At 44.5% G+C, this 13,358-nt stretch overlaps 1 protein-coding gene across 1 annotated transcript; it reads left to right on the top strand.

The window, feature by feature from the left end:
• Positions 1-102: 102 nt before the first annotated feature.
• Eif3f (eukaryotic translation initiation factor 3 subunit F) lies at positions 103-10,272 on the top strand. Its single transcript, XM_028894586.2, has 8 exons — positions 103-507; positions 5,050-5,120; positions 5,346-5,425; positions 5,740-5,877; positions 8,798-8,889; positions 9,288-9,424; positions 9,506-9,619; positions 10,062-10,272. The coding sequence occupies exons 1-8, from the start codon at positions 129-131 to the stop codon at positions 10,137-10,139; spliced, it is 1,089 nt and encodes a 362-aa protein (XP_028750419.1). The 5' UTR covers positions 103-128; the 3' UTR covers positions 10,140-10,272.
• Positions 10,273-13,358: the final 3,086 nt, after the last annotated feature.

Below are 13,358 nucleotides of genomic sequence, written 5' to 3'. Positions count from 1 at the left end.
ACCATCCGGATATTTCAGTACCCAATAGTCATCAAGAGCTGATTCACGTGGTACAAATTCAACCAACCAAGTTTCTAATACTGCCCAACTCACGCCCTTCCGGCCTGGGCTCCCTCTTTCTCGGCAAGATGGCATCCCCGGCCGTACCGGCAAGTGTCCCTCCTGCTACTGTGGCTACAGCCCCGGCGCCGGCCGCCACCGCAGCCCCAGCTTCAGCCCCGACAGCGCCCACGCCAGCTCCGGCGCCGGCTGCTACTCCCGCTGCGGCCCCGGCGCCCGCCTCATCCTCCGACCCAGCGGCAGCTACGCCTGCCGCACCGGGCCAGACACCGGCCTCCACGCCAGCCCCTGCGCAGACGCCGGCACCCTCGCAGCCCGGGCCCGCCCTCCCGGGGCCTTTCCCCGGCGGCCGCGTGGTCAGGCTACACCCGGTCATTTTGGCCTCCATCGTGGACAGCTACGAGCGACGCAACGAGGGAGCTGCCCGGGTTATCGGAACCCTGCTGGGTGAGTGCTGGAGAAAAGAATGTTTTCTTCCCGTTCATCTCCCTCCTGCTCTCACTATTTCCTCTCGTTCCATCGCCTTTGAACTCTTAACCTGTTTCTCTTTTGCATCTTCTTGATGTGGCTTGCTTTCCCAAGTAACTTGAATCCTGCCAAATTACTGTTATGTTGAGCGACAAAAATGTGCAAGGAGTAGGTATGAGCTATTGAGTAGTTTGTGGCAATTGATCTACAAGTTATTTTATATTTCTGTCAGCGAAGTACGGAGAGTGCATGTTGCCAAAAATGAACTCAAATGCCAGCAAGAAATTCAAAGTTGTTGCCTTTTAATCACAGTACCCACATTTCCCCTCTTATCCACTGACTGATCACCACTTCCACCACATGTAGGGGAAGAGGACGTGTCAGAAGCTTTCCCCAATTCAAGTAAACCAGGTTTGTTCAAAACCTATTCCGGATATATAATACTTTGTTCTCCTGAACTTTTAAGACAGGCGTTCAGTCCCAAGAACCTCCCTCATACCAGTTTCTAGTGGAATAAAACCTGTGTATGCTCAGGTCCAAATTTCTGCCCCCACCTCAATTCCATTTGGACACAAACGATGGTATTACCTGTTTACAAGCAACCTTAAAATGAAGAGTAATCGTCGGGCGGCAGTGGCGCACTCAGGAGGCAGACCCAGGCGGATCTCTGTGAGTTCGAGGCCAGTTTGGTCTTCAGAGCGAGATCCAGGACAGGCACCAAAAACTACACAGAGAAACCCTGTCTCCAAAAACAAAAACAAAAAAAAAGTAATCTTTTCTTTGCCTGTTTTACAGATTTGGAGAAGTAGTTTATGTTAAACTGGTTTGTAAAACTGAAAAGCACTGAAGACTGTTGAATACATTTCTCTCTCTGGGAACTGCTGGTCCTGTCAGACTTGCTTGCACTCTGCCTTTGTGACAGCTTTTAAACACTGGCAGTCCACTCTAGTTGTATCCATCATTTCTCTCTTACTGGTAGCAGTTCTTGTACTGTGGAAGACCATTCAAGTGCACAAAGAGGACAGGATATGTAGTCAGAGTCCAGCAATTATTAGCTTTGTGTCTTGGGACAAGTCACCAGAGATCTAGTTCTTTTGGGGACTTCTTTAGCAGACAGTTTTTATGAGAAAGAAATTATTACAGAAAGCAACTAATGACTGGCACACCTCAGGTACAGCAGCTGTTGGTCACCCTCTACAACATAGGAAGCCACAGCGCCCCATCATACATACATTTCTTTGACAGTGTAGCACTTTACAGAAACTTAGAGTTGCTACATTGTCTCTCATCAAAACACACTTGCATTTTCTTCGCCACAAGTATCTTCTATTCTCTCCATCATTTTATTTCGGTTCCACAAGGATAATCCTATCTTCCCTTTTTTTTTTTTTTTTTTAACCTCTCCCGGTGTGTTAGTAGTCTGTAACTGCCCTACTGTGAGCTTCTATAGCAACAAATGTTTGCATCACCTGACAAATACTTAGACTGTCTAATTTCCAGTCTCTGGAGCTGTTTAACTAGAGGAATCCGTGTCTACCCAAGGTTTGTGTTTCACGCTGTTTATCTTAGGGAGGCAGCTGTAGTCTATGGATTCTCTATCAAACAGAATTCTGCTGGGTGCTCCCACTGCTATGAAGCAGTTGAGTTGTTGATAGAAAAACAAATGAAGCAGTATGTGCTTTGTAGGAACTTGAGCTTTTCATAGGTTGACATGAATTTGTAAAAGATTTTGATTGGCTAAATGAAATCATTAGTGACTTTCATGTACCATAAAATTGTTAGGTACTTAGAATTCAAAATTCGTCAAAGGAACACTGTTGTAACCTTAAACCCAAGATGGAAACATGGTCCCTGTACTGTAGATGTGATGCCTGTTCTGCTAGCAGGGTGTCCTGTGGAAACACGGAGACTTAACTACTTCACTACTGTGAAGGAGTCACAGAAGAGATATGAAAGATCATGGTAAGGTGTAACATTTTCAGTGTGGAATAAGTCCTTAAATGGCCAGTGTCCACATGTGACTCCCAAAGGAACAAGACCTGAATTTACAATTTTATATTTTACAATAAGACCTGACTTTTTAAATTGTTTTCAATGAATATACCCACAGGTTATAGTTCTTTGTGAGCAATACTAAACTTAGTGTCCTTTATCCTTTAAACAAAAACTTTAGCTATTCAAATTATAGAGTATCTTTATAAAGATATCCTTTAAATTCCATAATTTTGAAATTTCTGACAATACTTGGGAATGCTAACCTTTTATCCCTGAATTTCAAAAAAAATAATGTGCCAGGAATTTGAAAACTTTATGTAATGGTTCTAAACTGTATTGCTGTTGAGAAATAAACATTTTAAGAACGCTCTTGGCAAGTCCACTGTCTGAAGAGGTCAGCATCCCCGGCTTGTGAGAGGGTGGCGGGAGGAGAAGCCCCCAGTGGTTCTAGGCACCAGCCTCTGGGGCAGGAGTCACGGGGAGCCACCTGAGGGTGCTGCAGTCTCATCTCAGTGGGAGGCTCTTGAGCATCTGGGGGACCAGGAGGAATTAGAGAATGTGGCTGCTTTGGGAGAGTAGTAGACCTGAGCTGGGCCTAGACAGATTGAGGGCGTTCCAGTAAAGTAAAAGCACTTGAGAAGTTGGGGCACAAAGGGGTGGAGAATTCAAATGTAGGAAGTAGAGATGGAGAGCATGGTATGGTCAGGAGAGCAGCATTAGAAGGTGATTTCTGGGTCTTCAGTTGTGCATAAAAGAAGGGAAATATGGAGTTTTACTTGGCTTGGTGTATATTCCTTCTGAGATGCCACTGAGTGTGACAGTGGACTTGTTGAGTTAGGGAAATTGAGTGAGAAAGGCTGCCGAGGTGGTTCACAAGCCTGACCTTCTTTTCATTCCTGGAACTTATATGGTGGAAGGAGAAAATGAACTCCTGCAGATTGTCCTCTGACCTCCACAGGTCAGCAGTTGCACATGCTCTCCCACAATCAATCAATGTAAAATAAAGACAGAATTTAACAATAAGTGAAGAGAATGTAAAGAGATGTGGACAAGTATGTGTCAGCCACCAGAAGATAAGAGGTAACTGAAATCATAAAAGTGAACAAAAATCATCTACCATAGGGATTGGCAGCTGTGTTTTTTTTTTTTTTTTTTTAAAAAAGGTCAGGGAGTATTTTCAGCTTTGTGTGCAGCCTGTCACAGCTACTCAACTCTGCCTTTGTAGCAAAAAAGCCATAAATAATGCATAAGAGATTGGGCAAGTAAGCGTTTATTAGCTGAAATGTTTCTGGGTCAGGACTTGACCTAGAAAAGGAACATAGAGCAAAAACTAGGAACACTAGGAATGCTGAAAACCTGAGGTGTCAGAAGAAGAGCCGACAGATTAGGAAGAGAAGGGAGAAAACCGGAAGAGACTGCTGCCGTGGAGACCCTGAGGCAAAAAGGCTCTGAATGGAGGAAGTAGTCATGATGATCAAATGGGGATGAGTGGTCAGGTGAGAATGTATGCCTGTGGGCTTAAGAACATGGTTCAGAAACCAGAACCATAGCACTAGCAGACATATTAAACCACCAGCAGGGGCGTGTTATAATAGGGGTGGGGGAGCTTGTGGGGAGGTACCAGTACATTATAATTATAAGAGACTGAAGTTGGGACCCATGGCTCAGTGAGATCCAGGAACTAATGTGAGGATATCAGAACACAAACGATGATGTTGATCCACAGTAGAGAGGTGAGATAGACTGGTCCAAAGGGAGGTCCCGGTAACTCTGACAACTGTATACAGTGACACTAGGCTGCTCTATTGGCAGTCTGTCTTCAGTGAGCTGTGCAGGTTAACATACAGGGAGAAACTGTAGAGCCGTAGGAACCCTTTGGGGCTTGAATGACATTTTCACAGGGGTCACCGAAAGCCATTGAAAAACATATTTACATTGTAGTTAGCAAAATGACAGTTGTGAAGTAGCAACAAAAATAATTTTATGGCTGGGGTCACCACAACATGAAGGTCACAGCATTAGGGAAGGTTGAGAACCACTGCTCTAGAGAGTGAAGAGTGGGTATTATGGGGAAGGGCTAGTAGTGGAAAATATTGTAAAGGAAGACTTAACCCTATTTGGTGATAGAAGGAAGAGTTGAGGGTCACTGCAGAGTTTGAGTTCTCTGGAAAATATTGGTTCTGTTGATGCTGGACTTGGGGCTAATGTGTTGGCTTCATGTTTGTTGGCTTGAGGAGACTTCCGAAAGCATTTCAAAACTAGGAGCTGGAGCTACCACTCAGTTGATAGAGCACTTGCCCACCATGCACGAAGCACTGATTTCAGTCCCCAGCACCACATAAACCAGGTGTGGTGGTGCACATCTGTAATCCTAGCGCTTGGGTGGTAGAAACTGAGGCTCAGGAGTTCTTGTTCATCTGTAGTTACAAAGGACTGACTCCAAAAACAGAAAAGAGAAATAAAAGGGTAGTCATGGACTGTGGGGTCCCAGGATTATGTAACACCTGGCCATTCTCTCTTCACCAGGAACTGTTGACAAGCACTCAGTGGAAGTCACCAACTGCTTTTCAGTGCCACACAATGAGTCAGAAGATGAGGTGAGTTGAGTGGACTTCAGCCTCCCATGTGCAGTTCATGACCACTCATCTGCTGGCTTCCCTCCCGGCCCCCTGTGCTGTGTCTGTGACCAGAGCTGCAGGCAAAGCCCTGCTTTCCCTGCCCACATCCTGGGCCTCTTCATCTGGTGGGGGTGCTCCTTCTTCCTAGTCAGTTTTAGTGTGTACTTCTAGCTTATTAACTTCCTCTCCTGCCTTCTCTATCAGGTGGCTGTTGACATGGAGTTTGCTAAGAATATGTATGAATTGCACAAAAAAGTCTCCCCAAATGAGCTCATCCTAGGCTGGTAAGTTGAGGGGAGTGGGTGGGTGGAAAGTCTTTGTTGAGGTCCAGGATTTGTCCTCAGACTAGATCCTGTCTCACCTTTCAGAGAGTATTCAAAGCATGTGACCTTGAGCCTGTAAATTCAGAATTTTGATGATAATTCCGATCCTATAAAGGCAAGAATGTTTCTTTCCACTGATAGCTTTTGTCATTGCGAAGTGTGTTGACACTGTTAATTGCTGCTGACATAGTGTCAGGACCCCAGAGACACCCACGCCACTGTTGCCTTTGGTATGGGCATCAGGTGGTGTGCACCTGCAACTGCTCTGTTTTCAGGTATGCGACAGGCCATGACATCACAGAACATTCAGTGCTGATCCATGAGTACTACAGCCGAGAGGCCCCAAACCCCATTCACCTCACTGTGGACACAGGTCTCCAGAATGGGCGCATGAGCATCAAGGCTTATGTTAGGTGAGTCCTGGGCAATAGGGCATTTATTTTATTTTATTTTATTTTATAATTTAATTTAATTTTACATATCAGCCACGGATTCCCTTGTTCTCCAGCACCACCACCACCACCACCACCCCACCCTGCGCGCCTTACCCCCAGCCCACCCCCCATTCCCATCTCCTCTATGGCAAAGACTTCCCTGAGGATTGAGTTCAACTTGGTAGATTCAGTCCAGGCAGGTCCAGTCCCCTCCTCCCAGGCTGAGCCAAGCGTCCCTGTATAAGCCCCAGGTTCCAAACAGCCAGCTCATGCAATGAGGACAGGTCCCAGTCCCACTGCCTGGATGCCTCCCAAACAGATCAAGCCAATCAACTGTCACACCTATTCAGAGGGCCTGATCCAGTTGGGGGCCTTCAGCCTTTGGTTTATAGTTCATGTGTTTCCATTTGTTTGGTTATTTGTCCCTGTGCTTTATCCAACCTTGGTCTCAACAGTTCTCACTCATACAAACCCTCCTCTTTCTCACCAATTGGAGTCCTGGAGCTCCCCCTGGGACCTGGCCATGGATCTCTGTATCCAGTTCCCTCAGTCATTGGATGGGGTTTCTAGCATGACAATTAGGGTGTTTGGCCATCCTGTCACCAGAGTAGGTCAGTTCAGGCTGTCTCTCGACCATTGCCAGCAGTCTTTTATGGAGGTATCTTTGTGGATTTCTGTGGGCCTCTCTAGCACTTTGCTTCTTCCTATTCTCATGTGGTCTTCATTTATCATGGTCTCCTATTCCTTATTCTCCCTCTCTGTTCTTGATCCAGCTGGGATCTCCCGCTCCCATAAGCTCTCTTTCCCTCGACCCTTACCCTTTATTACCCCCACTCATGTCCAGGTTGTTCATGTAGATCTCATCCATTTCTCCGTCATTGGGCGATCCCTGTGTCTTTCTTGGGGTCCTGTTTTCCAGGTAGCCTCCCTGGAGTTGTGAGTAGCAGTCTAGTCATCTTTGTTTTACATCTAGTACCTCCTATGAGTGAGTACATACCATGTTTGTCTTTCTGAGTCTGGGTTACCTTACTCAGGATGTTTTTTTCTAGATCCATCTATTTGCCGGCAAACCTCATGATGTCACTGTTTTTCTCTGCTGAGTAGTATTCCATTGTGTATATGTACCACATTTTATTTATCCATTCTTCACTTGAAGGGCATCTAGGTTGTTTCCAGGTTCTGGCTATTACAAACAATGTTGATATGAACATAGCTGAGCAAGTGCCCTTGTGGTATGATTGAGCATTCCTTGGGTATATGCCCAAGAGTGATATAGCTGGATCTTGGGGGAGATTGATTCCCATTTTTCTAAGAAAGCGCTATATTGATTTCCAAAGTGGTTGTACAAGCTTGCATTCCCACCAGCAGTGGAGGAGAGTTCCCCTAGCTCCACATCCTCTCCAACATAAGGTGTCTTCAATGTTTTTGATCTTAGCCATTCTGACAGGTGTAAGGTGGTATCTCAGAGTCGTTTTGATTTGCATTTCCCTGATGATTAGGGCAATAGGGGCATTTAAGGTGACCCATTATGCCTGATGACATCCCACTACTACCCCACCCAAGTCTAATTCTGCAACTCAATGTCTCTTCAGGAACTTCATTCCTCTTTTGACAGCTGTCATTAGAGAAGTTTCTGAAGCAAAGTCTGACCTCAAAATTTACACTCTCTGATCCTACTTAAACAAGAGTACTTGTTGCATGTAACCATTCCAAATAGTAGTGCCTTTGGTACATGAGCAAACTACCATGTTTCATTTGTCATCTTTCTGAGACAGTCCCCACATGGTGTGTTTATCATGGTCCTAATGTGACCTTGTTCATGGCTTTTCTGAATTACCTTTAGTTTTTCATTTGTTTGGTTTGCATTCTGTTGCTGTGATAAAACTAACCAAAACCAACTTGGGAAGAAAAGGGCATATCTCATCCTGTAGGTCACAGTCTGTCATTGAGGGAAGTCAGGGCAGGAACCTGAAGCAGAACCAGAGTAATGTTGCCTACTTCCTTGTTCCCTGGCTTGTTGAGACTACTTTCTTCTATCACCCAGGACCACCACCACCCACATTAATCATCCATCAAGAAAATGCCCCCACAGACTTGCCTACAGGCCAGTCTAGTGAAAAAATTGAAGTTCTTCTTTCCAGATAACCCTAGCTTATGTCAGATAGACAAAAATAAAATAAAAAATAAAAACCCTAACCAGCACATTCATTATTCCTAGAACTTAGTCGCACAGTATTTATCAGGTAGAGGATGCTAGCCTTGTTTGGACACATCTTTTAAGCTGGGATTAAGTAGACTTTTAGATGATAACATTGCAGTGTTGACACAGAGCTTGTCAGCAGCTACACCACCACTTGTCAGGGCTTGCAGGGAAGGCTTTAGCAGCTGAGGAGGGAAGAGTTATTACTACAGCTTGAGCCTGTGGATGTGCACGGAGCCTTCCCCTTCACCCCTTCTTAGTCTCTACAAATTCAGCCTCTTCAAAACTCATCTGAAAATACAGAGTTGGAATAGTGAACACAACAATTTTAGTGAAGTTGCTTTTAGCACCCAGTCCAGTGGTTTGGGGCATAAGTCAGTTTGGTCTTTGGTGATAAGAGGCTCAGGCCCAGAAAAGGATTGCTCTGGTGTATCTGTTTTCCCTGAAGATGGATGTCTAGGCAGCCTGGAACATCCAGAGTCCTGTCTTCATTGCTGGCATTCTGATATATGAAGTCATCCTATAAGGGGCCAGACCAAGGAGGAACAGGAAAGCTTTCTCTCAAGATAATTCTAGGGCAGTCCTGGCCTTCTCAAGTGGAAGGAGGTATTATTACCTTTGTGACTGCTTTCCCACCCTAGTCTAGCCATGCAGACTGCTCCCAAGGCATCTCTTTACCTTTTTCTCCTCCTTCCCCAGCACTTTAATGGGTGTCCCTGGGAGGACCATGGGAGTGATGTTCACACCTCTCACCGTGAAGTATGCGTATTATGACACTGAGCGCATTGGAGGTGAGTTTCCTTCCCCCACTCTACACCCCTAGAGACCCCAGGCTTATTCGGGGGAGGGAACTGGTTCTCTGTGACAAAGATGAAGGGCTTAGGTAGCTTAAAGAACACTGGTCCAGGTTCATGCTAACTAGAAGTTGAGGGTTGTTCAAGGTAGGAAATTGTCAGTCTCACAGGCCACATAATCTCCATATGATGCCAGGACCAGTAGTTAACAAGCCAGGTGGAAGAACTGAGCTCTTCAGAGAAAGAGGAGTCAGTGAGTGGAAAGCAGGGATTTGTGGGAGCTGACTGCATCCAGAGGGGGTGGCGAGAGTTAGTAGGTGGGTAATGACCTCTTTCCTCTTGTCATGGCTAAGTTTTCTCTGTTGTCTCTTACTGCCTGCCCCACACTCCCACAGTTGACCTCATCATGAAGACATGTTTTAGCCCCAACCGGGTGATTGGACTCTCAAGTGATCTACAGCAAGTGGGAGGAGCCTCAGCTCGCATCCAGGATGCCCTAAGCACTGTATTGCAGTATGCTGAGGATGTGCTGGTGAGAAGCGGGGAGGGAAAGCGAGGGAGGGCTGACGAGACAGTACCTAACAGTGCCTCACCAAGTCTGTTCTGTGCTCAGTCTGGAAAAGTGTCTGCTGACAACACTGTAGGCCGCTTCTTGATGAGCCTGGTCAATCAAGTACCCAAGATAGTTCCTGATGACTTTGAGACCATGCTCAACAGCAACATCAATGTGAGTGCCATGGCTGGACCCTGGAAGCTGGGTAGAGGAAGGCTGCTACACAGTCCAGGGTGGAGGCAGTATAGTGTGTTCAGGGCTCTCCTCCTCTAAGTGCTTGTCTCAAGTACTACTGGTATTGCCATGACTTGTTAACTAGACTCAGGTAGAAGACCTGCTAAAATTCAAGGCAATAAAGACAATTTCTAATTTTCCCCATCTGTGTTCACAGGACACACCCCCATACTCCACAAGTCTCCATTACAGTCCCACTCTGTAAGCATCAGTAGAGAGGATAGTGTTCACAAGCACATTACCTTCCTGGCTTCCACCTTCAACCCCTGCTGAGTCTGGCCCAACTGTCATTTGGACTCTGCACAGCCAGTGTCCACAGTGGAGCTGGCCAGTGCCAGCCTTTCTGTCCCCTTTCCATTCACTGTTTTCCTTTGTCTTTTAGGACCTGCTGATGGTGACCTACCTGGCCAATCTCACCCAGTCACAGATTGCCCTCAATGAGAAACTTGTCAACCTGTGAATGAGCCCCCAAGAGACACTGGTGCTGGTCAGACTGAAGTGGAGGCAAAGGGTTCCTTTGTGGTCTTGAGTCCCAATGACTCAGTCAGCTACTTGGGACTCCTAATAAACATAGCCTACCTTTTGTAAATGAACTTTATCTGATGTGACTTTATTGTTGGCTGGGAGAAAGAAAAGTGTTGTTGAGCTCATACAGAAGCCAGGGAGTGGGCAGTGTAGAGAGAAGCTGGTTATGTGTTGGCATGACTCATCAGCAGTAGGTGCACCCACAGCCCAGGCTGTTTGCTTCCCCCAGACCATCCCAGACCTTACCAGACCTTCTTGGCACAATCAATGGCTTTACAGTCATATTTTTTCTTTTGCTAACTCTTAGGATCATAGCAAATGGAATCTCCAAATTATTTATAGTTTTTTGTTAGTTTTTTTTTTTTTTTCCCTGTGGTTTTGTGTTTTTGTCTTTCATTTTTTTCCTCCATAGCATCTTACCTGGATGGCAGGCCACGGGGTTGCCTTGTGTACAGTATGGAAGGACTTGGAGATATGCTAGTGAGCCAGAACAGAAGACAAAGGATGGCACACACTTGAGACCTGGGACCCATGAGTCCATATCCATGGTGAGGAGTATCTGCTTTACCAGACTATTTGATCTGGAAAAGTGTCCTCATACAGACACGTGTATGATATGCATGTGACTTAAACAAACCAAAAAGCCAAAAAATGATGAGCTTAAAAAAAATCACAGTAGTGGTTGGTCATGTTAGAGGTAGAGGGAGGTGAGCAAGGAGAAACAAGTGCAGGCTAGTGACTGGTCTAGTTAGTATGAAGGCTAGCAGCAGGTTAATGCTTCTAAATAGAGCCAAATATGAATTGATGATGTTAGTGTGTTTTTCATTATTGCCTAGCTTGGTTCTAGACTTAATAGACAATATGTTTAAATGAGAGAAAATACATTGAAAATAATGTGGAAAGGAGGGTTTTTGTTTTTTAACGTTGTCTAGTTGATAAGGTGGAAGAAAACTAAAATGCTAATGAGAAGCCTGGGGTTGTAGCTCAGTAGAATGCCTAGGGTGCATGAAACTCTGGAAGGTGGGGGTTTGATCCCCAGCACTTCATAAAATTGGGTGCACACCTGTAATCCAAACCAGGGAAGAAAATTGAAACTTATCCTCAGCTGTGTATGCCTGTGACACCTGCCTGAACTGCATCAGATAATATTAAAAAACCCAAGACAGCAAATAGAATGCTAATGAGAAACACAGAGGCAACTACATAAAGGCAGCATATTCTTAGATGAAAATGAAAGTTTTCCCTGAGGTAAATTACTATTTGTCACAATTCCAGTAAAATGCAAAGGTAATTTGAACTGGACAAGCTGTTTCTAAACGTTTATATGGAAAAATAAAAATGTCTTCCAAAACAATTTCTGCAGAGAAATTTCTACTGTCTCAGAACTATGTGACCATAGCAGAGTATTCTTAATGATCTATGAGGAAGAACTTCCTAAGCACTGAGAATCCAAAGCTATTTTTAAAGATTGATATCCTATAACCCCTTAAAAATAACTGGTAAAATACATATATAAATAGAGCAAGTATAGAGCTGGAGAAATATTTGAAATTCCTACCAAAGACCTAATATTCTTGACACAGAATTCTCACAACCAGTTCATTATTTTGTTTTCGGTTTTCAAGATGGGGACTTAATTATTTGCTCTGACTGTCCCAGAACTCATTGTGTAGACCAGGCTGGTCTCAAACTCAGAGACCCACCTGTCTTAGCCTCCCAAGTGCTGGGATCAAAGGCATATGCCATCACAACCAGCCCTACAACCAGTTTTTCAAAGGCCAATTATCTACTGGGTGTCAAGATACAAACAGTTCATAGTCCTACACACACACACACACACACACACACACACACACACAAAGGAAAGATGCTTAATCTCTATTACGAAAATCATGTTTTCTCTTCTGTGAATGGCTAGCAATTGATAGAGAAGGGTAAGCATGACATAGAAATGCATCTCTATCATAGGGATAGCCTATGTTGCAGCATTTTGAATTTGTATTTATCAAATTAATCTGGGAATTCATGTGTATGCATATACTCACATATATCCTGCCCATAGACTGGTTTGATTTTGACAATATAGTACATAAATAATTATATCTGGCTCTATTAGCATAAGGATTTTTATCAACAAATGAGTAGTTATATGAGTAATTACTCAGCAGATGAGTAATTTTATGACATAAAATGCAATACTGTGTAGTTAAGAATGAGACAGTGCCCTGTGTATTGATAATAGAAGGGCTAAAAGATAAAATGAAAAAAGTTAAAGCGGTGTCTGTAATTGATTGTCATGGTGTACATTAAAATAAATGATAGCAATGCACAGAATATTGGTGGAAGTATATGTAGGTGCTGCTCTCAGTGGCTGTCTTGTATTAGACAGGGCACACTCAGTAATGCAAGCTCTGACCCCCAATGTTATCTCCCAGGAGGGAGAGCAGTTGCTATGGTAGTGTCTAGGCTATGAATCATACCTGCTTGTCCCTTGATTAGTATGATTCATCTTGGTCCCTATGTCTCAAAATGATCTGTTCTGTCTTGTTGGCATTTGCTAGCTCTATACTTACGTTTTGTCGCCTGGTGGTAGTTATCAGCTCTATCATGGTCTCTCCATCCTATGGCATTAGTCCTGCCTATGATGGGCTTACCAGTTGCATTGTTTTAATGGACTTTCATAGTTGTGACCACTAGAGGGCATGTTTACATAATTCAAAGGCCTATGACTGCCAGTTCTCAGTGCCTAAGCAGTTTTCTAAGGTTGCCCAGGAAAAGTGCCTTATGTTTAGGAGATGCCAAGATAGTGTGAAATGAGTGGCCAAAGCTTCAGGAGGCGCACTTTAGCCACTTGAGAGCCACAGAATGATGACACCAAAGTATCTTCTATCTTCACTGCAAAAATACTCCAAGTAGACATGTAATCTACTTCAAAACTTGAATAGGAAACAAAGTAAATCTAGGGCCCACTCTCCTTCCAACCAGACCACAATGCATATTACAACCTAAGCCCCTCTATATAGAAATCATGAGGCTAAATATGCCCAGGAGTAGCTCCAGCATTGCCTTTACTACACCAGTGAGAAATACCTGGGCAAGGAGAAATGCAGAGCTAGTAGATGGCTTTGGGGCCCTTATTAAAGAACCTGGCCCT

This window comes from Peromyscus leucopus, chromosome 1 (genome assembly GCF_004664715.2).
Source record: "Peromyscus leucopus breed LL Stock chromosome 1, UCI_PerLeu_2.1, whole genome shotgun sequence".
In the NCBI taxonomy this organism is placed as follows: Eukaryota; Metazoa; Chordata; class Mammalia; order Rodentia; family Cricetidae; genus Peromyscus; species Peromyscus leucopus.
This window is presented reverse-complemented; position numbering and strand designations above follow the sequence as displayed.

What these genes read in the sequence shown, in the direction of transcription:
- Eif3f (XM_028894586.2), top strand. Translation starts at nt 129, where the DNA reads ATGGCATCCCCGGCCGTACCGGCAAGTGTCCCTCCTGCTACTGTGGCT. An exon ending in AATGAGCTCATCCTAGGCTG is followed by an intron (nt 5,426 to 5,739) that starts GTAAGTTGAGGG and finishes CTCTGTTTTCAG; the next exon opens with GTATGCGACAGGCCATGACA. An exon ending in AGCATCAAGGCTTATGTTAG is followed by an intron (nt 5,878 to 8,797) that starts GTGAGTCCTGGG and finishes CTCCTTCCCCAG; the next exon opens with CACTTTAATGGGTGTCCCTG.